Source organism: Entelurus aequoreus, linkage group LG15 (assembly GCF_033978785.1).
Source record: "Entelurus aequoreus isolate RoL-2023_Sb linkage group LG15, RoL_Eaeq_v1.1, whole genome shotgun sequence".
Lineage (NCBI taxonomy): Eukaryota > Metazoa > Chordata > Actinopteri > Syngnathiformes > Syngnathidae > Entelurus > Entelurus aequoreus.
In genome coordinates this window covers 52,252,707-52,276,706 of record NC_084745.1, presented here as the reverse complement: position 1 = coordinate 52,276,706, position 24,000 = coordinate 52,252,707, and the positions used below count along the sequence as shown (strand labels likewise).

Genomic DNA, 24,000 nt, shown 5'->3' with positions numbered 1-24,000 from the left:
GACTAGATCTGACCAATCTAAGTCCAAGACTAGATCTGACCAATCTAAGTCTATGAGCATGAACAGATGAAGTCTACTGAGGTTTTGGCACCAGCCGCTAAACTCGATCTGACCAATCTAAGTCTAAAACTCGATCTGACCAATCTAAGTCTAAGACTAGGTCTGACCAATCTAAGTCTAAGACTAGATCTGACCGATCTAAGTCTATGAGCATGAACTGATGAAGTCTACTCTGATAAGATGCAAAACATCTTCCAAGACCAACCAAACAGTCCAGTTGCGATGGATTGACTGCCCTGAGACTACAAAGACCTGGATGACTGAGAACATCCATGGACACAACTCATTTGAACAATTGCACCTTCTGTCCTTCGTCTCCTCCCAGTTTGTCTTCGGGGTTCCGGACATCCACTTAAAGGACATCGCCTGCAGCTTGAACTTTCTAGAACGGTTCCTGATTTTCCCGAGCCGCAGGGGACTCCACGCCGTCCGCAATGCCATGTGCAGCCTCACCCCCCAGCGGCTGCAGATCATAGAGGACAAGTTCTACGCCAACGTGGACATTGTCAAGCTCTTTCGGGTGGTGAGTGCATCTTTAAACAATGGAAAACCTTGATTCTAATCGGGTCTTATTCAAGAGCTGAATACCAAATGTTGCCTTCGGAAAACTAATGTACTGTTTTGATTGGTAGCCTTATCCATCTAACAATATGTGATTATATTGTGGTTCTTAATGTATTTTTAATTAGAGCTCATTAGGTTGTGCTAATTCCTGGTTTTTGCGCCAATATATTTCAGTGAAGTCATTTACAAAAGGTAAACATGGTAGGCTGCAGGCTACTATGAGCGAGCAGCTACACAACAGCTAAACACACACAAGCACACAAGCTAGACATATGCAATAGGATGTTGCAGTCTACAACAAGTCTTTTGTGAAAATAAACTCGTATCAAATAATTATAGTTGCATATTACTTACACATACAAACCCAGCAGGGACAAGACTTTGATACAACGTTGATTATACGTACATGACCTTTAAAACAGACTTTGAAACAACGTTGTAAATTGAGACAACGTTGATGTCTAACTTAGGATCCACGTTGTTAGTTTTGAAATGACCACATTTCAATGGTCAAATCAACGTCAGAAACCAGCATTGAATAAACGTCGTCAAAAAGCATGTTGTTTCAAAGTTGTATTTGTGTTGTAGAATATTGGTTGGGAAATTATCATAATTCAATCTCAGAACCCAATATTGATTAGACGTCGTCAAAAAGCATGTTGTTTCAACGTTGTATTTGTGTTGTAGAATATTGGTTGGAAAATGACCAAAATTCAATGGTCAAATCAACATCAGATGCCAACATTGATTAGACGTCATCAAAAAGCACGTTGTTTCAACGTTGTATTTGTGTGGTAGAATATTGGTTGGGAAATTACCAAAATTTCAACGGTCAAATCAACGTCGGAACCCAACATTGATTACACGTCGTCAAAAAGCATGTTGTTTCAACGTTGTATTTGTGTTGTAGGATATTGGTTGGGAAATGATCAAAATTCAACCTCAGAACCCAACATTGATTAGATGTTGTCAAAAAGGATGTTGTTTCAACGTTGTACAATATTGGTTGGGAAATGACCAAAATTCAACGGTCAAATCAACGTCAGAAACCAACACTGATTAGACGTTGTCAAAAAGCATGTTGTTTCAACGTTGTATTTGTGTTGTAGGATATTGGTTGGGATATGATCAAAATTCAACGTCAGAACCCAACATTGATTAGACGTGGTCAAAAAGCATGTTATTTCAACGTTGTATTTGTGTTGTAGAATATTTGTTGGGAAATGACCAAAATTCAACGGTCAAATCAACGTCACAACCCAACATTGATTACACGTCGTCAAAAAATATGTTGTTTCAACGTTGTATTTGTGTTGTAGGATATTGGTTGGGAAATGATCAAAATTCAAAGTCAGAACCCAACATTGATTAGATGTTGTCAAAAAGCATGTTGTTTCAACATTGTATTTGTGTTGTAGGATATTGGTTGGGAAATGACCAAAATTCAACAGTCAAATCAACGTCAGAACCCACCATTGATTAAACGTCGTCAAAAAGCATGTTGTATTTGTGTTGTAGGATATTGGTTGGGAAATGATCAAAATTCAACAGTCAAATCAACGTCAGAACCCAACATTGATTAGACGTCGTCAAAAAGCATGTTATTTCAACGTTGTATTTGTGTTGTAGGATATTGGTTGTGAAATGACCAAAATTCAACCTCAGAACCCAACGTTGATTAGATGTTGTCAAAAAGGATGTTGTTTCAACGTTGTATTTGTGTTGTAGGATATTGGTTGGGAAATTATCAAAATTCAACCTCAGAACCCAACATTGATTAGACGTCGTCACAAAACATGTTGTTTCAACGTTGTATTTGTGTTGTGGGATATTGGTTGGGAAATGACCATTAAATCAACGTCAGAACCCAACATTGATTAGACGTCGTCAAAAAGTATGTTGTTTCAACATTGTATTTGTGTTGTAGAGTATTGGTTGGAAAATAACCAAAATTTTAACGGTCAAATCAACGTCAGAACCCGACATTGATTAAACGTCGTCAAAAAGCATGTTGTTCCAACGTTATGTTTGAGTTGCTCAACGTCAGGACCGAAGTCAACAAGTTGTCAACGTTGTTTGAATGTTGGGACGTCTCCAAGGCGTAGGTGTATTAGAAAGTTTCCGCATCGTTCAACATTTTGCGTCATGAGCTCCACCTAATTATTTATTGTGAACACTGGGTGTTGCCAAAAACTATTAAACTTAATTAAATTCCGCCTAAGTTCATTTTAGGCTGCTAGCATTTAACAGATTAGATAACTACCATTGAACAATTAACAGAGTAGATACCTAACATTGTTCTCTGTTTGACTAATTTCACTCGATCAGGCATTTTCGCTACAAAATAATAAAAGTATGATATTGTATCGGATATATATCGGCCGATACCCAAGGTTCCAATATCGGTATGGTATTGGAAGTGAAAAGGTTCGGTCGGGACAGGCTGAGGAAACCATTACAGGCATCGCATTTTGACAAAGTATCCTCCTGCTGAAAAATGTTGAGTGAAATGACTTGAGAGACAGCGCCCTCTTTTTGCCCTGTAGATAGTGCCACCAAACCAGTTTTTCTTGAAGTTACCATAACAAGCAACTTCTCATTATAATCATAAATGGCAGAGAAAATAAATCATGGGACCGAATGCCGAACGGCAAATACTGTAGGACAGGGGTCACCAACGTGGTGCCCGCGGGCACCAGGTAGCCCGTAAGGACCAGATGAGTCGCCCGCTGGCCTGTTCTAAAAATAGCTCAAATAGCAGCACTTACCAGTGAGCTGCCTCTATTTTTAAAATTGTATTTATTTACTAGTGTGACAGTCCTAACTGTCGTGGGGGTTCTCAGGACCACCCAGGGAAGACATTGTCGTGAGACAGTTTAGACTTCTTTATTATTTCAATCACAGAGTCTTTTGCGTGCTTTTCAGCAGCTGCCTTTTTTCTCACGTGAGCACACGAATGGTTTCCTCCCGTCCGCCGTCTGCTTTTCAGCAGCACGTCGCCGTCGTTTGCGTGGCAGCAGGGGATGGTTTCCTCCTGTCCGCCGTCTTTCTCCGTCTCCTCCCTTGATGTTCACGTCTCTCACCCTTTTATACGGTCCGAGAGGGTGATTGCACTGTCCACAGCTGCGCGCTCCACGCACCTTATGCTGATGGCGGCGTCGCTCCCAGCGCGCCCCGCCTTGCCGCTGGCTCGTCCACGCCTCCTCGCCGCCATCTTGGAGCGGGCGCCGTCTGTCCGCCAGCCCCGCCTCCCCACAACTAGCAAGCTGGTCTCGCTTTGCTCGACCTTTTTAATTCTAAGAGAGACAAAACTCAAATAGAATTTGAAAATCCAAGAAAATATTTTAAAAACTTGTTTAAATAAATTCATTAATTTTTTTACTTGGCTTCTTATAACTTTCAGAAAGACAATTTTAGAGAAAAAATACAACCTTAAAAATGATTTTAGGATTTTTAAACACATATACCTTTTTACCTTTTAAATTCCTTCCTCTTCTTTCCTGACAATTTAAATCAATGTTCAAGTACATTTATTTTTTTTATTGTAAAGAATAACAAATACATTTTAATTTAATTCTTAATTTTAGCTTCTGTTTTTTCGACGGAGAATATTTGTGAAATATTTCTTCAAACTTATTATGATTAAAATTCAAAAAAATTATTCTGGCAAATCTAGAAAATCTGTACAATCAAATTTAAATCTTATTTCAAAGTCTTTTGAATTTCTTTTAAAAAAATGTTTCTGGAAAATCTAGAAGAAATAATGATTTGTCTAGCTTGGTCCAATTTGTTATATATTCTGACAAAGTGTAGATTGGATTTTAACCTATTCAAAACATGTCATCAAAATTGTAAAATTAATCTTAATCAGGAAAAATTACTAATGATGTTCCATAAATTCTTTTTTAAATTTTTTCAAAAAGATTCAAATTAGCTAGTTTTTCTCTTCTTTTTTTCAGTTGAATTTTGAACTTTAAAGAGTCGAAATTGAAGATAAACTATGTTTCAAAATTTAATTTGAATTTTTTTTGGTGTGTTCTCCTCTTTTAAACCGTTCAATTAAGTGTTTTTTTCATCATTTATTCTCTACAAAAAAAACCTTCCGTAAAAGGAAAAAAAATGTACAACGGAATGACAGACAGAAATACCCTTTTTTTTTAATATATATATAGATTTATTTATTTAGCTATTCTTGTTTAAATCACACTTACATGTAACTTACAAATGACAATATATATATATATATATATATATATATATATATATATATATATATATATATATATATATATATATATATATATATATATATATATATATATATATATATATATATATATATATATATATATATATATATATATAAACACTTAAAATGTAAAGTGTTTTTTGTGTTTAATATAAAATAGCTAGTTAAAATGGGATATTGTGATTTCACAAGACTGTCTTAGAAGTGATCATTTGAAAATGTTCAATTTGAAAAATGTGCACTTAGAGAAAATATAAAAATAAAGTGTTGCATATTGATATTTGTTTCTATATATATTTATTGTGAGAAATCATTAAGATGATCAGTGTTTCCACAAAGATAAATATCATTAATTATTAATAATAACATAGAGTTAAAGGTAAATTGAGCAAATTGGCTACTTCTGGCAATTTATTTAAGTGTGTATCAAACTGGTAGCCCTTCGCATTAATCAGTACCCAAGAAGTAGCTCTTGGTTTCAAAAAGGTTGGTGACCCCTGAAGTAGGAGGTCACGTGAAGTGTCCGACGGCCTTTGCAACAACGACCACTTCCTCCAATTGTCGCCATTTTGAGCCACGCTAATGACTAAAACTCCCAGTCTGACCCCTTGTTGACCACTTATACTTATTGGAGCTTCACAAGGCACCACCATTGTCCCCACACCTTACATAACCACCGCTATTAATGATTCCTAATCGGGCAGTAACGTTTGTCAGAGCCTATGAATAGAGAAAGGCCTCGTTGAGCTCAGACGAGCCTCGTTCGAGTTGTTGCTCTTGCAAAGACGTTTCAAGCGAAAACTCTTTGGAAGGATCTCAGACAAGTGTTTTAAAGGCATTATCACAAGAATTAATTCACACCCAATGAATCACGACCTGAGTATTAGTGCGAACTATAGAGCCAACGTCCTAATTACACTTAGTTGTCACCTTAGGCCAGGGGTCACCAACCTTTTTGAAACCAAGAGCTACTTCTTGGGTACTGATTAATGCGAAGGGCTACCAGTTTGATACACACTTAAATAAATTGCCAGAAATAGCCAATTTGCTCAATTTACCTTTAACTCTGTTATTATTAATAATTAATGATATTTACACTTAATTGAACGGTTTAAAAGAGAAGAAAACACGTAAAAAATTACAATTAAATTTTGAAACATAGTTTATCTTCAATTTCGACTCTTTAAAATTCAAAATTCAACCGAAAAAAAGAAGAGAAAAACTTAAAAAAATAATTTATGGAACATCATTAGTAATTTTTCCTGATTAAGATTAATTTTAGAATTTTGATGACATGTTTTAAATAGGTTAAAATCCAATCTACACTTTGTTAGAGTATATAGCAAATTGGACCAAGCTATATTTCTAACAAAGACAAATGACTATTTTTTTCTAGATTTTCCAGAACAAAAGTTTTTTTTAAAATTCAAAAGACTTTGAAATAAGATTTAAATTTGATTGTACAGATTTTCTGGATTGCCAGAATAATTTTTTTGAATTTTAATCATAATAAGTTTGAAGAAATATTTCACAAATATTCTTCGTCAGAAAAATAGAAGCTAAAATGAAGAATTAAATTAAAATCTATTTATTATTCTTTACAATAAAACATTTTTTTTTACTTGAACATTGATTTAAATTGTCAGGAAAGAAAAGGAAGGAATTTAAAAGGTAAAAAGGTATATGTGTTTAAAAATCCTAAAATCATTTTTAAGGTTGTATTTTTTCTCTATAATTGTCTTTCTGAAAGTTATAAGAAGCAAAGTAAAAAAATGAATGAATTTATTTAAACAAGTGAAGACCAAGTCTTTAAAATATTTTCTTGGATTTTCAAATTCTATTTGAGTTTTGTCTCTCTTAGAATTAAAAATGTCGGGCAAAGCGAGACCAGCTTGCTAGTAAATAAATACAATTTAAAAAATAGATGCAGCTCACTGGTAAGTGCTGCTATTTGAGCTATTTTTAGAACAGGCCGGCGGGCTACTTATTTGGTCCTTACGGGCTACCTGGTGCCCGCGGGCACCGCGTTGGTGACCCCTGCCTTAGGCCATGTCTACACTAAGCCATTTAACCCCTTAAACCAGGGGTCGGCAACCCGCGGCTCTAGAGCCGCATGCGGCTCTTTAGCGCCGCCCTAGTGGCTCTCTGAAGCTTTTTCAAAAATGTATGAAAAATGGAAAAAGATGAGGGGAAAAAAAAAAAGTTTTTGTTTTAATATGGTTTCTGTAGGAGGACAAACATGACACAAACCTCCCTAATTGTTATAAAGCACACTGTTTATATTAAACATGCTTCACTGACTCGAGTATTTGGCGAGCGCCGTTTTGTCCTACTAATTTTGGCGGTCCTTGAACTCACCGTAGTGTATAACTTTCTCCGACTTTTTAGGACGTGTTTTATGCCACTTCTTTTTCTGTCTCATTTTGTCCACCAAACCTTTAACGTTGTGCGTGAATACACAAAGGTGAGTTTTGTTGATGTTATTGACTTGTGTGGAGTACTAATCGGGCATATTTGGTCACTGCATGACTTGCAAGCTAATCGATGCTAACATGCTATTTAGGCTAGCTATATGTACATATTGCACCATTATGCCTCATTTGTAGCTATATTTGAGCTCATTTAGTTTCCTTTAAGTCATCTCAATTCAATGTATATCTCATGACACACTATCTGTATGTAATATCTTCTAATTTGTTGCGGCTCCAGACAGATTTGTTTTTGTATTTTTGCTCCAATATGGCTCTTTCAACATTTTGGGTTGCCGACCCCTGCCTTAAACGTATAATTATTTAGCCTAAGTAGCCCGTTTCAGCCACACTAAACCATCGTTCAAGGTCCCCCTCCTCGGACAAAATTTTACACGGGTAAGTGCGCTTTCTTTGTGTGCAAGAAGTTGGCTTTTCTGTTTGAATGTCAGATCAACTAGAGCAGGGGTCACCAACGCGGTGCCCGCGGGCACCAGGTAGCCCGTAAGGACCAGATGAGTAGCCCGCTGGCCTGTTCTAAAAATAGCTCAAATAGCAGCACTTACCAGTGAGCTGCCTCTCTTTTTTAAATTGTATTTATTTACTAGCAAGCTGGTCTCGCTTTGCCCGACATTTTTAATTCTAAGAGAGACAAAACTCAAATAGAATTTGAAAATCCAAGAAAATATTTTAAAGACTTGGTCTTCACTTGTTTAAATAATTTCATGAATTTTTTTACTTTGCTTCTTATAACTTTCAGAAAGACAATTTTAGAGAAAAAAATACAACTTTAAAAATGATTTTAGGATTTTTAAACACATATACCTTTTTACCTTTTAAATTCCTTCCTCTTTTTTCCCTGACAATTTAAATCAATGTTCAAGTAAAAAAAAAATTTTTTATTGTAAAGAATAATACATACATTTTAATTTAATTCTTAATTTTAGCTTCTGTTTTTTCGACGAAGAATATTTGTGAAATATTTCTTCAAACTTGTTATGATTAAAATTCAAAAAAAATATTCTGGCAAATCTAGAAAATCTGTAGAATCAAATTTAAATCTTATTTCAAAGTCTTTTAATTTCTTTAAAAAAAATGTTTCTGGAAAATCTAGAAGAAATAATGATTTGTCTAGCTTGGTCCAATTTGTTATATATTTTAACAAAGTGCAGATTGGATTTTAACCTATTTAAAACATGTCATCAAAATCCTAAAATTAATCTTAATCAGGAAAAATTACTAATGATGTTCCATAAATTTTTATTTTTATTTTTTCAAAAACATTCGAATTAGCTAGTTTTTCTCTTCTTTTTTTCGGTTGAATTTTGAATTTTAAAGAGTCGAAATTGAAGATAAACTATGTTTCAAAATTTAATTGTCATTTTTTTCGTGTTTTCTCCTCTTTTAAACCGTTCAATTAAGTGTAAATATCATTAATTATTAATAAAAACATAGAGTTAAAGGTAAATTGAGCAAATTGGCTATTTCTGGCAATTTATTTAAGTGTGTATCAAATTGGTAGCCCCTCGCATTAATCAGTACCCAAGAAGTAGCTCTTGGTTCAAAAAGGTTGGTGACCCCTGAACTAGAGTAGCCGATATGAAGGTATTGGTTAAACTGATCTCCTAAAGCTTTAGTAAAACTTGAAAATATTCCAATTCTGTCTTGATGGTCCTTCTTACTCAGCATATATGTCATCGAAAGAACTTGGGATTGACCAGTAACTTAGATTCCTTGGGAGGAAGAGCTGGTCGACGCAACACTAGCTAGCCATGTCTTAAAGCACCTCTTCCTGAGGGTGTTTCAGTGTTATAACTTCACCTTTATCTTTACTTTTTAAGCCAAAATGCGTCCGTTCTCCCTTTTCTGTCTACACACTGTGTCTGCTTGTAAGTACTATGTGTGTGTGCGCTGCCGAACACGCTCCTCTGCTCCTAAAACCAGCAATGTCACGACGTGACGACGCGCCGTCATGCCCGTTAAAAAAGGGGGGATTGGAACTGGTACTTTTTCGAGGCGGTATAGTACCGAATATGATTCATTAGTATTGCGGTACTAGTATAGTAAACCTAGTTGATTGTTATTGTAGTGTATTTACAGTAGACCAACTGTATCTTGTGAAAACAATCATCAAACGCTTTTAAGCCGGCCGGGAAAGACGAGATCAGGACGGCGTGCGCCAAAATAGTTCACCCTGAGCCACAGAACTTGTGAAACCGCATTAGACGAGCTGTCGGACTCGCCCTCTTCTTGTAATTAGCCCAGAGATGACACGCCTCCTCTTAGTGACACGGAGTAAACATTGGCGGCCTCTTTTTCATTCAATCACAGAGTTTTAACAACCACAAAGAACTCCAAAATCAAATCACATATTGTTCACTTGCACGCACACGCACACACACACGCACACACACACACGCGCGCACACACACACACACACACACACACACACACACACACACACACACACACACACACACACACACACACACACACACACACACACACACTCTTGTATTTTGTACCTTCCTGAGACCTCCAAAAAATGCCTACCTTTTCAGGATCAGCTTTTCTAGATATATAAAGATGTGTATTTACAACATTAATAATATATACATACTATGCACATATAAAAAAGCTTGTTGTGAAAAATGAGTTGGAATTTCACAAGAAAAAGGTCACAATTTCACAAGAAAACCATAGAATTTTTGCAGTATTATAATAAAAGTTGGAATTTTACTCAATAACAGTCGCTGTTTTACAAGAAAAGCTTAAAGTTTGGGCAATTTTATGAAAAGAGTCGTAATTTTACTCGTCAAAAGTCACAATTTTATAAGCAAACTTTAACATTTTGGCAATATTATAATAATAATCGGAGTTTTACTTGGCAGATTTATGACAAAAGTCGTCATTTTACTCAAAATATTTTACTATTTTACAAGAACAACAAAAATAATTGGCAATATTGTGATAAAAGTCAGAATTTTATATGACAAATGTCACCATTTTGCATTAAAAAGTACTCATTTTACATTTAAAAAAAAAGTAATAATTTTACGAGAATACGAGAAATTGTTCCCAATTTTATAAGAAAAAAGTCGACACATTGTAAGAAAAAAAAAACTGCTTTTAGTTCATTTATTTTTGGGGGAATTTATTGTTTGTAATTGTTTTTTAATCTTCATTATTTACTCACTTTATTCAATTTTTTTTACTATTCTACAAGAACAACAAAAATCATTGGCAATATTGTGACAAAAGTCAGAATTTTTATGACAAATGTCACCATTTTGCGTTAAAAAGTACTCATTTTACATAAAAAAGTAATAATTTTACGAGAAAATATTGCAATATTACAGAAACAGAAAGAATACGAGAAATTGTTCCCAATTTTATAAGAAAAAAGTCGACACATTGTGAGAAAAAGACTGCTTTGAGTTCATTTATTTTTGGGGGAATTTTTTGTCTGTAATTGGTTTTTAATCTTCATTATTTACTTCAAGTTATTACAGTATGTCTCTATATACATATTTATTCCATTTTCTTTTTAATTAATTTGGTCCAAAGGGGGCGCATTTCAATTGCTTACACACACTCGTTATTTCATATGTTGACCAGAGGGGGAGCACCTTTAAAACCGACACACAGTCAATTTGAAAAATCCCTCCTTTTTGGCACCACCCTCATTTTGATAGATGTCACCAGCAGGGGTGCTAATGAGACATTGTCTATTAGATGCAATGTTATTGGGACCATGATTTATGTCATCACTTGTTCAAACCTCCTCATATGGAAGATACTTTTCCTTGTTGACATCTCAAGAAGAGTAGTAATACAAGAACACACACACACACACACACACACACACACACACACACACACACACACACACACACACACACGCACACACACACACTTGTATTTTGTACCTTCTTGAGACCTCCGAAAAAGGCCTACCTCTTTAGGACCAGCCTTTCTAGATATATAAAGATGCGTATTTAAAACATTAATAATTTATACATACTATGCAAATATAAAAAAGCTTGTTGTGAAAAATGAGTTGGAATTTCACAAGAAAAAGGTCTCAATTTCACAAGAAAACCATAGAATTTTTGCAGTATTATAATAAAAGTCGTCATTTTACTCAACGCAAGTCAAAATTTTACAAGAAAAACTGAACATTTGTGCGATATTATGATAAAAGTTGGAATTTTACTCAATAACAGTCGCAGTTTTACAAGAAAAGCTTAAAGTTTGGGCAATTTTATGAAAAGAGTCGTAATTTTACTCGACAAAAGTCACAATTTTATAAGAAAACTTTAACATTTTGGCAATATTATAATAATAATCGGAATTTTACTTGGCAGATTTATGACAAAAGTCGTCATTTTACTCAAAAAATGTCACTATTTCACAAGAACAACAAAAAAATTGGCAATATTGTGATAAAAGTCAGAATTTTGTATGACAAATGTCACCATTTTGCATTAAAAAGTACTCATTTTACATTTAAAAAAAAAGTAATAATTTTACGAGAATACGAGAAATTGTTCCCAATTTTATAAGAAAAAAGTCGACACATTGTGAGAAAAAGACTGCTTTTAGTTCATTTATTTTTTGGGGGAATTTTTTGTTTGTAATTGTTTTTTAATCTTCATTATTTACTCATTTTACTCAAATTTTTTTACTATTTTACAAGAACAACAAAAATAATTGGCAATATTGTGACAAAAGTCAGAATTTTATATGACAAATGTCACCATTTTGCGTTAAAAAGTACTCATTTTACATAAAAAAGTAATAATTTTACGAGAAAATATTGCAATATTACAGAAACAGAAAGAATACACGAAATTGTTCCCAATTTTACAAGAAAAAAGTCGACACATTGTGAGAAAAAAACTGCTTTTAGTTCATTTATTTTGGGGGGAATTTTTTGTTTGTAATTGTTTTTTAATCTTCATTATTTACTTCAAGTTATTACAGTATGTCTCTATATACATATTTAATTTATTATTTAATTAATTTTGGCCAAAGGGGGCGCATTTCAACTTCTTACACACACTTGTTATTTCATATGTTTACCCTTTTAAAACCGACACAGTCGACTTGAAAAACCCCTCCTTTTTGGGACCACCCTCATTTTGATAGATTTCACCAGCAGGGGTGCTAATGAGACATTGTCTATTAGATGCAATGTTATTGGGACCATGATTTAGGTCATCACTTGTTCACACCTCCTCATATGGAAGATACTTTTCCTTGTTGGTGTCTCAAGAAGGGTAGAAATACAAGAACGCACACACACACTCACACACAAACACACACACACACACACACACACTCACACACACACACACACACACACACACACACACACACACACACACACACACACACACACACACACACACACACACACACACACACACACACACACACTGAGATAGAGAGCAATGTCCCAAAGGAAGGATGTCTCCTCTGGTCTTTGTTTGGTCCTGGTCCTGCTTCCTGTACTTCAAGCCTATTGTGTGCAAGAAGCAAGATCCTCAAGCACACCTTCTCCCAACTTAAAGGAGCCGTGCCCGACATTTGTAACTTTCCACACGTATGTTTGTGTTCAACATGTTCTACTCTTGTTCCACACGGCGTGGAAGTGGAACATGAACTTCCCTTTCACAACATTTTCAAGAAATCCTTTTACTTTCTCACCTCACCATTTTAGGAAGTTCATGCATGTTGCAAGAATGCGTTGTTTTTATCTTTAAATGTTTATGCCAATGCAATTTTGGTTAGAAGTTTAGATGAACTCAAGTATGTAGGTAAAAAAGTAGCTAAACATAAAAAAATTAAGGTAATACGCAGGTATAAGCAGGTAGAAAATGTAAGTGAACATGGGTAAAAGAAGGTAATAAGTGTGTAAAAAATGTAAACAAGTAAACATAGGTAAAAAAGGTAATAAGCATGTAAAAAGTAAACATAGGTAAAAAAAGAAGGTAATATGCAGGTAAAATCAGGTAGAAAATGTAGGTAAACATGGATAAAAGAAGGTAATGAGCATCTAAAAATGGTAAACAAGGAAACATAGGTAAAAAAGGTAATAACCAGGTAAAACAAGGTAAAAAAAAGTAAACATAGGTAAAACAAAAGGCAATAAGCAGGTAAAACAATGTTTAAAAAGTAAACATAGGTTAAAAAAAAAGATAATACACAGGTAAAAGCAGGTAGAAAATGTACGTAAACATGGGTAAAAGAAGGTCATGAGCATCTAAAAAAGGTAAACAAGGAAACATGTAAAAAAGTAATAAGCAGGTAAAACAAGGTGAAAAAAAAGTAAACATAGGTTAAAAAATTTAATAAGCAGGCAGAAGACGGTAAAAAGTACATATGGGTAAAATACGCAGGTAAAATCAGGTAAAGAAAAGTTTAAAAAATAGGTGAAAAGATCAAATCAGGTAGGCAAAGATATAAAAAGTAGGTAAACGTAGGTAAAAAATTATGTAAAATCAGGTACAATAAAGTAAAAAAGTAGGTAAACAGATAGCACAAGGTAAAAATGAAATAAGCAAATAATGGTTTAAAAAAAGGTCAAATGCAGAAGAAGGTAAAAAATAGGTAAAAGAAAGTAGAACAAGGTCAAACGAAATATAAGTAAAAGCAGGCTGATAAAGGTGAAACGATAGAAGAAGGTAAAAAAAAAAGTAAATAAACAGGTACAAGAACAGTAAAGTATGTTAAAGAAAGTAAAAAGCAGGTAAACTCAGATAGAAAAGATAAACAGGTAAAAATGGGTTAAAAAAAAGGGTGAAAAAGTAGATAAACATGAGTAAAAAAAGGTTAAAAGAAGTCAAAAGAGGGTAGAAGAAGGTTGAAAAAAATCAACACATGCAGAAGAAAGTAAAAAAGTAGATAAACTTGGGTAAAAAATGAAAAGTAGGTTAACATAGGTAAAAAAAGTAGGTTAACGTAGGTGAAATAAGGAAAAAAAAAGAAGTAGGTAAACAGGTAAAACAAGGTATAAAGGGCCTTTACGTCTCTGCAGCGCTCAGAGTTGAAATTGGAAGAAAAAAAAAGGTATTAGGCAGGTAGAAGCAGATAGAAGGTTAAAAAGTAGGTAAACATGAGTAAAACAAGGTAAAAAGAAAATTAAAGGGGGTAGAAGAAGGTAAAAAAAAAAGTAAACATAGGTAAAAGAACGTAATAAGAAGGTAAATATAGGTAAAATAAGATAAAAGCAGGTAGAAGAAGGCAAAAAGGAGGTAAACACCGGTAAAAGAAGGTAACGAGCAGGTAAAATAAGTTAAAAAAAGGTATGCAGACATTGGTAAAAAGCGTGAAAAGGAGGTAAACACAAGTAAAAGAAGGTAAGAAGCAGGTAAAATAAGTTAAAAAAGGTACGCAAACATTGGTAAAAAGTGTGAAAAAGGAGGTAAACACAAGTAAAAGAAGGTAAAAAGTTAAAAAGGTATGCAAACATTGGTAAAAAGTGTGAAAAGGAGGTAAACACAAGTAAAAGAAGGTAAAAAGTTAAAAAGGTATGCAAACATTGGTAAAAAGTGTGAAAAGGAGGTAAACACAAGTAAAAGAAGGTAAGAAGCAGATAAAATAAGTTTAAAAAAAGGTAAGCAAACATTGGTAAAAAGCGTGAAAAGGAGGTTAACACAAGTAAAAGAAGGTAATGATTGAGAAGCTGTGATGCATGTAACTATTACGCATGTTTAAAACAATAAACATGTGTATTTATAAATGGTTGAGCTAGTAAGGTAAAGTTTTGTACCTGACAAGTTTCGGCTATCTTGCTTCTGCAAGATAGCCGAAATATATATATTTTTATATAAATATATATAAAAATATATATTGTTTAATATAAATCAACCATTTATAAATACACATTAGTAGGCTAAATGAACCTCTTCAACATAAAATAAAGATGTGATTGTGCTATGAAGGTTCTAGAAGTAATATTATCATAACGTGTTTCTTTCTGCAGCTTCCCCGTGTTGTGGACAATCACTCTGAGGGCATCAACATCCACTTCTGGCTGCAGGTGGTGTCCGCTGCCAGCGACAAACTGCAAGAGGTAGGGGGGTCCTCTATTTTTAGTCAGGCAGGAAACACTTGCTTCCTCTTCACTCACTTTGTACGCAAACATGGGGGGGGGGCACACGGGGGTCACGGGGTCAGTACACACGAGGAAGCCTCGCATGTTGGAGGAATTAAACTGGACACAAAAGACACAATGTTGACACTAATCACATATATTTCATGTTTCTGAAGGCTTTTGACAAAAGAACAAACTATGTCAAAATGTCAAAGAGGCCTCCAACCATGTAAATGGTCTGTTCCAGGGTAAAACTTTAGTACTGTTGTTAGGGTTGGATTTACGTTTGACCTGCACGCAGTAATATAGTTTTTATTAAATGGTGATACATGTGGGCCAGGTTTTATTACTTTAACCATTTTTCTTTTGGAAACTATTAGTCATTATTTAATGCTGCTGTAGTTTTTTTCCACCCTGTATTTATCTGTGTTTCATCTCATTAGTTCTCATTATGTACATAAAAAAATATATATATTTTTAAATTCTATTTTGAGATATTTTTTATGTGTTGCCCCCTTTTTTTACATATATAGTTGCACTTTTGTCTCTTTCCCTATCAAAATGTGAATTTTTAAACACATTAAATGGATTATTTCCTGTATTTATCGATTTGTAAATTTTATTCTAAATAAATAGTTCTCATTATGTATATAAAAATAAATATATATTTTTTATGTATTTTAAAAAAGTTTTTTTTTGTTTTTCCCCTTTTTTTTCCATTAATAGTTGCACTTTTGTCTCTTTCCCTATCAAAATGTGAATTTTTAATCACATCCAAGGAATTATTTCCTGTATTTAAATATTTATTTGTTAATTTCCATCTCGTTAGTTCTCATTATGAACATAAAAAGAAATATGTATTTTTAAGATATTTTTTTTGTTTTCCCCCTTTTTTACATATATTGTTGCATTTTTGTCTCGTTCCCTATCAAAATGTGAATTTTTAAAAACATGAAATGAAAATAATTCATAAAAAGAAGAGGAAAAACAGAAAAAAAACGTTTTTTTTTTCTTTTTAAACATTTTTTTCTCAATATTGTTTCTTTTTATGTATTTATTTATCTGGTTTAGCAATGTATTTATGTATTTATTCCCCTTTTCCTTGATATGTGGTTACACATTTTTCTCTCTCCTTATGAAAATGAGAATTTTTAAACACATGAAATGAAAATAATTCATAGAAAGAGGAGGAAAAAAACAAAAAAATGCCTTGTATTTTTTTAAGCTGTTTTTTTCTTTTTAAATTTGTTTTCTCATTTTCCTTTCTTTTTATGTATTTATTTATTTTGTTCAGCAATGTATTTATTTATTTATTTCCCTTTTCCTGAATAAGTGATTACACGTTTTTCTCTCCCCCTATCAAAATGTGAATTTTTAAACACATGAAATTAAAATAATTCATAAAACGAAAAGGAAAAAAAACTAAAAAAGGCCTTCTATTTTTTTTTATTTCAAGCCGTTGTTTTTTCTTCTTAAACATTTTTTCTCATTATTTTTTTTTCTTTTTATGTATTTATTTATTTTGTTTAGCAATGTATTTATTTATTTATTTATTTCCCTTTTCCTGAATATGTGATTACACATTTTTCTCTCCCCTATCAAAATGTGAATTTTTAAACACATGAAATTAAAATAATTAATAAAAAGAAAAGGGAAAAAAAAGGCTTCTTTTACATTTTATATTAAGCAGTTTTTTTTTCTTTTTATTTATTTTTTTCTCATTTTGTTTTCTTTTGATGCATTTATTTATTTTATTTAGCAATTTATTTCCCTTTTCCTGAATATGTGCTTACTGTGAATTTTGGTTGGTTGCAGTTGATTTCCAACATGTATACAGTTTCAATATTGACATATTTTCTTTTTTTTCTTCTTTACAACACGTCCGAAAAGGAGTAGGAAGAAGCAAGGCTCATTTAACCCCACCCCCTTTTTCCACTTCATAGCAATTACTAACATTTACAGTATGTTCTCTTCCTGTTTTAAACCGGATCCTATTAATACATTGATTTCTTTACTTAATCCATTGCATAATTTAATTCCACACACTGATATACTAAAGGTTTTAAGTGTTGTACGTGCATACACATGTTTTAAATAGCATTTTTCTATCAGGTTATATTTCTTTGTCATCATTTCGAGAATGACTCAAATGGATCTTTTTAATTTCCCAATGACAGTTACTCCGGAGAAGCAGCACCCGGGAACTCCTACAGGTGATGACACCTCTTTTCCAGAGAGATCTCTCCTTCAGGCAGGTGATGGCTGCCGCCTCCAGCCTGGTGTGCGGCTACACCGAGGGAGCCTTCTCCCGCGTGGCCTCCTTCAACTGGTACGAGGACAACAACTACAAAGCTTTCCTGGGCATCAACGGGGCCAGAAGACGTGGCCCCCATGTTTACGACAACAGCAGCAGTGAGTAGAACCACCACAGGTGTTCTTTTTGGCGCTGGAACAGGAACAAGATTGTGCTAATAACTCATATTTATGACATATGTAGTTTGTTTTGAATGTATTTTATCCCCGTTCTTCCCACTAATTTTTACTTTTTTATTTTTATTTAACAATGACTAAAGCAGATATAGTATCTTACATCAAGGTTAAAAAAAAAGTATATTTATCTGTTTCTATATTAGTTATATTTACAGTAATGAAATACCCCTTCAAAAAAAATCTACATTTGATTAGATTTTTTTTTTTTTGCATTTATTTATGACTAAAAGAGATTAAACATCTGACATCAAGGTAAAAAAAAAAGTATATAAATATTTGTTTCTATATTAGTTATATTTACAGTAATGAAATATCCCCTCAAAAAAATCTATAATTTATTTTATTTATTTTGTTATTATGTTTGCATTTATTTTTGACTAAAGCAGATTAAACATTTGACATCAAGGTAAAAAAAAAAAGTATATATTTTCTACATTAGTTATATTTATAGTAATTAAATATAAAAGTATATATATATTTTTTTCTTTTTTCTATATTAGTTATATTTAAAGTAATGAAATACCCCCCTCAAAGAAGATTTACATTTTATTTTAATAATTTTAGTATTAATTTTACATTTATTTATGACTAAAACAGATTAAATATCTGACATCAAGGTGAGAAAAAAAGTATATATATTCTACATTAGTTATATTTATAGTAATGAAATACACACCCCCTCAAAAAAATATATACATTTTATTTTATTTATGTTATTATGTTTGCATTTATTTATGACTAAAACAGATTAAATATCTGACATCAGGGTAAAAAAAAAAGTATATTTATTGGTGTTTATATTAGTTGTATTAGTTATAAACCCCTCAAAAAAATCTACATTTTATTTTATTCATTTTGTTATTAATTTTGCATTTATTTATGACTAAAACCAATTAAATATCTGACCTCAAGGTAAAAAAAAAAACTAGTTAATTTTTTATATGTTAGTTATATTTACAGTAATTAAATCCCCCCCTCATTTTATTTGATTTAATTTGTTGTTATTTTTTGCATTTATATATGACTAAAACAGATTAAATATCTGACATCAAGGTTAAAAAAAAAGTATATTTATTTTTTCTATCGATTTATAGTAATGAAATACCCCCCCTAAAAAAAATCTACATTTTATTTTATTTTGTTTGTTTTTTGCATTTGTTTATGACTAAAACCGATTAAATATCTGACACCAATCTGACACAACGTAAAAAAAAAAAAAATTATGTTGTTTTTTCTATATTAGTTATATTTACAGTAATGAAATACCCCCCTCCAAAAAAAATCTACATTTTATTTATTTATTTTTTTATTATTTTTGCATTTATTTTTGACTAAAACAGATTAAATATCTGACACCAAGGTAAAAAAAAAAAGTATATATTTTCTACATTAGCTATAGTTATAGTAATGAAATACACACCCCCTCAAAAAAAAGTATATTTATTGGTTTTTATATTAGTTATACTAGTTATAAACCTCTAAAAAAAATCTACATTTTATTTTATTCATTTTATTTTTTTTTGCATTTATTTATGACTAAAACCGATTAAATATCTGACCTCAAGGTAAAAAAAAACCAACTAGTTAATTTTTTATATGTTAGTTATATTTACAGTAATCAAATCCCCCCCCCAAAAAAAACAAACATTTTATTTGATTTATTTTGTTATTATTTTTTGCATTTATATATGACTAAAACAGATTAAATATCTGGCATCAAGGTTAAAAAAAAAAGTGTATTTATTTTTTCTATCGATTTATAGGAATGAAATACCCCCCCTAAAAAAATCTACATTTTATTTTAATTCGTTTGTTTTTTGCATTTATTTATGACTAAAACCGATTAAATATCTGACATCAATCTGACACTAGGTAAAAAAAAAAAAAAGTATATTGTTTTTTTCTATATTAGTTATATTTACAGTAATGAAATACCCCCCTCCAAAAAAAATCTACATTTTATTTTATTTATTTTGTTATTATTTTTTGCATTTATATATGACTAAAACAGATTAAATATCTGGCATCAAGGTTAAAAAAAAAGTGTATTTATTTTTTCTATCGATTTATAGGAATGAAATACCCCCCCTAAAAAAATCTACATTTTATTTTAATTCGTTTGTTTTTTGCATTTGTTTATGACTAAAACTGATTAAATATCTGACATCAATCTGACACAAGGTAAAAAAAAAAAAAGTGTTTTGTTTTTTTTCTATATTAGTTATATTTACAGTAATGAAATACCCCCCTCCAAAAAAATCTACATTTTATTTTATTTATTTTGTTTTTATTTTTGCATTTATTTATGACTAAAACAGATTAAATATCTGACATCAGGGTAAAAAAAAAACTAGTTAATTTTTTATATGTTAGTTATATTTACAGTAATCAACCCCCCCCCCCCCAGCAAAAAAACAACAACATTTTATTTGATTAATTTTGTTATTATTTTTTGCATTTATATAAGACTAAAACAGATTATATATCTGACATCAAGGTTAAAAAAAAAGTATATTTATTTTTTCTATCGATTTATAGTAATGAAATACCCCCTCTAAAAAAAATCTACATTTTATTTTATTTTGTATTTTGCATTTGTTTATGACTAAAATCGATTGAATACCTGACATCAATCTGACACAAGGAAAAAAAAAAAAGATATTGTTTTTTTTCTAAATTAGTTATATTTACAGTAATGAAATACCCCCCTCCAAAAAAAACCTCCATTTTATCTTATTTATTTTGTTATTATTTTTGCATTTATTTTTGACTAAAACAGATTAAATATCTGACATCAAGGTAAAAAAAAAAGTATATATATATATTTTTTTTTTCTTTTCTATATTAGTTATATTTACAGCAATGGAATACCCCCCTCAAAAAAATCTACATTTTATTTGATTCATTTTGTTATTAACTTTGCTTTTATTTATGACTAAAACAGATTAAATATCTGACATCAAAGTTAAAAAGAAGTATATGTATATATATATATATATATATTTTTTTTTCTACATTAGTTATATTTACAGTAATGAAATACTCCCCCTCAACAAATCTACATTTTATTTAATTCATTTTGTTATTATTTTTGCATTTATTTATGACTAAAATGGATTAAATATCTGACATCAAGGTACAAAAAAGGTATGTACATTGTCACTATATTAGTTATATTTACAGTATTGAAATACCCCCCGCGCCCAAAAAAATCTACATTTTATTTATAAATTTTCCATTATTATTTTAGATTTTATTTATGACTAAAACAGATTAAATATCTGACATCAAAGTACAAAAAAAAGTATATACTTTTCTACGATATTAGTTGTATTTATAATAATGAAATGCCCCCCCCCCAAAAAAAAAACATCTATATTTTATTTATGTATTTATATTTGCATTTATTTTTGACTAAAACCGATTAAATATCTGACATCAAGGTACAAAAAAAGTATATATTTTTCTACTACATTACTTATATTTAGAGTAATGAAATACCCCGCCTTAAAAAAAATCTGTATTTTATGTATTTTTTAATTCTTGCATTTATTTATGGCTAAAACTGATTAAATATCTAACATGAAGGTACAAAAAAGTATATATTTTTCTACTACATTACTTATATTTACAGTAATGAAATACCCCGTCTTAAAAAAAATCAGTATTTTATGTATTTATTTATTTTTTTCATTTATTTATGACTAAAACTGATTAAATATCTGACATCAAGGTACAAAAAAAGTATATATTTTTTTTACTATATTAGTTATGTTTATAGTAATGAAATACTCCTCCCCCCTCAAAAGAAATCTATTTTTTTTACTTATTTTTGCATTTATTTTTGACTAAAACTGATTAAATATCTGACATCAAGGTACAAAAAAAGTATATATTTTTCTACTACATTACTTATATTTAGAGTAATGAAATACCCCGCCTTAAAAAAAATCTGTATTTTATGTATTTTTTTATTCTTGCATTTATTTATGGCTAAAACTGATTAAATATATGACATCAAGGTACAAAAAAGTATATATTTTTCTACTACATTACTTATATTTACAGTAATGAAATACCCCGTCTTAAAAAAAAAGTGTATTTTATGTATTTATTTATTTTTTTCATTTATTTATGACTAAAACTGATTAAATATCTGACATCAAGGTACAAAAAAAAGTATATATTTTTTTTACTATATTAGTTATGTTTATAGTAATGAAATACTCCTCCCCCCTCAAAAGAAATCTATTTTTTTACTTATTTTTGCATTTATTTTTGACTAAAACTGATTAAATATCTGACATCAAAGCCAAAAAAAAGTATTGTCTTTTGTTTTTATTTTATTTATTTTTTGCTAACAGGCTAGTTTTTTCTTACTTTATGTTCGTAATAATTTCACAAATATGCTTCTGCGATCTCGCGTCCTCCACAGCGGACTTTTTGCGTTTAGATGACAATTTTAGTTATATATACAATAATGGAAAAACTAAATAATGGACATTTCTGTTATTGTTTAAAAAAAAATGTATAAAAAAAAATCCATTAAATATCCAATATCTAAAATTGAGTATTTTCTAGGGATGCAAATTATCGATTATTTCATTAATTGATAGTTGATAACCTTATCGATCGATCATCGATTAGTTGATAAAGCGGCGTTTTCCCCCCATCTGAGATTTCCCCTCAATAAGGTACAAAATCAAAATCAAAATTTTGCTGGTATAAAATACAAAGGACATTGTATTCCCTAATCAAATGTTTATTTGATACAAAAGTAAGTCATCTTTGTAACATGAGGAATATAATATAAAGTGCACTTTAGTCTTGTCACACATGCAAGACTTGGTAGTGGCAGCAGCCATAATAGCTAGCTTTATTTTATATAATCCCTCTTGAACTGGGAAAGGTGCCTAATGCCTATCTGTCAACTTGAAAAAATACAAGGAAGACATCCCTGAAAATTGTAACAGCAGGCAGCAAATAAGTAAGCCTGTTGGCTGTTGCAGTCTGCTGCAGAACTTCACCTTTGGACTCAGGTGAGGCTGACAAGAACTGAAGTGAAAAAACATGTCACTCACTCACTACTGTAAAGACAAGAAAAATAAAGTAACATCAAGTGCACAACATGCACAATGCACATCTTAGTCTGTCTCACAAACTATTAGAAGGCTAGCAGCCTGCAAGCTGCAACATTAATTGAATCCCTCTTGAACTGGGAAAAGTGCCTATATGACAGTCAACTTGAAAAAATATAAGGCAGACATCCCTGAAATTGTAAGTAACAGCAAAATAAGTAAACCTAAGCCTGCTGCAGAAGAACAGTCATTGATTCAACTTAACATTTGGGCTACATGCGTGTTGGCCAGTCGTGCTTTCAGCTCGGCTTTCTTTCTTTTGTAGCGAGCCTCTATGCGGGTTGTTATTGTTTCTCGAGAAGGGATTTGGTAGTCTGGCTCACAATAGTTCATCAACTCACGAAACCCCTTGCCATCCACAATGCTTATAGGCAGCATATCCTTTTCAACCATGTTGCAAATCCTCTGGGTGATGCCCTCTGCCCGTGCGTCATCACACACCGCTTTTCTTTTGGAAAACGCTTCGGCGACGGAGGGCTGGCCTGGCCGTGCTCCGCCTCCACTCTCTCCTCCAAGCACAGCGGCATGTAAACTTTTTAGGTGGTAATTTAACGAACTGGTTGAATTGTTGTACTTCAAAACAGCCTTACATATTTTGCACGTTGCATCGTCCTCTTTTAGGGTGAAATGTTCCCACACAGCACTTCTCTTGCGTCGCTTCATGTTTGTTTTTCTTCTCTCGCATGTGGACTCTCATGTGTACAGCGGACATGTAGGGCTGGTCACGTGATGGTGTTGCTGCTTGGAAAAAGTACAATAAGCAACAACTCCCTCGTGTGGACTAGCGAGGTATAAACTCAGCATTACCTTCACACAGAAAACCACCGCACCGACCGTGACAGAACGGAATTGTCAATTAATTGAAATCGTTAATTTTAATCGGGTAATTTCTTAACGGCAATTAATCGAAAATCGATTAATTGTTAACAT

At 31.9% G+C, this 24,000-nt stretch overlaps 1 protein-coding gene across 1 annotated transcript in view; it reads left to right on the top strand.

Moving 5' to 3' along the window:
- abca4a (ATP-binding cassette, sub-family A (ABC1), member 4a) overlaps positions 1 to 24,000 on the top strand; it is a 63,859-nt gene that overhangs the window by 14,069 nt on the left and 25,790 nt on the right. Inside the window, exons 7-9 of the mRNA XM_062022119.1 lie at positions 386 to 583; positions 15,332 to 15,421; positions 17,620 to 17,854. Coding sequence (XP_061878103.1) covers positions 386 to 583; positions 15,332 to 15,421; positions 17,620 to 17,854 — 523 coding nt within the window. The remainder of the gene's footprint in view (positions 1 to 385; positions 584 to 15,331; positions 15,422 to 17,619; positions 17,855 to 24,000) is intronic.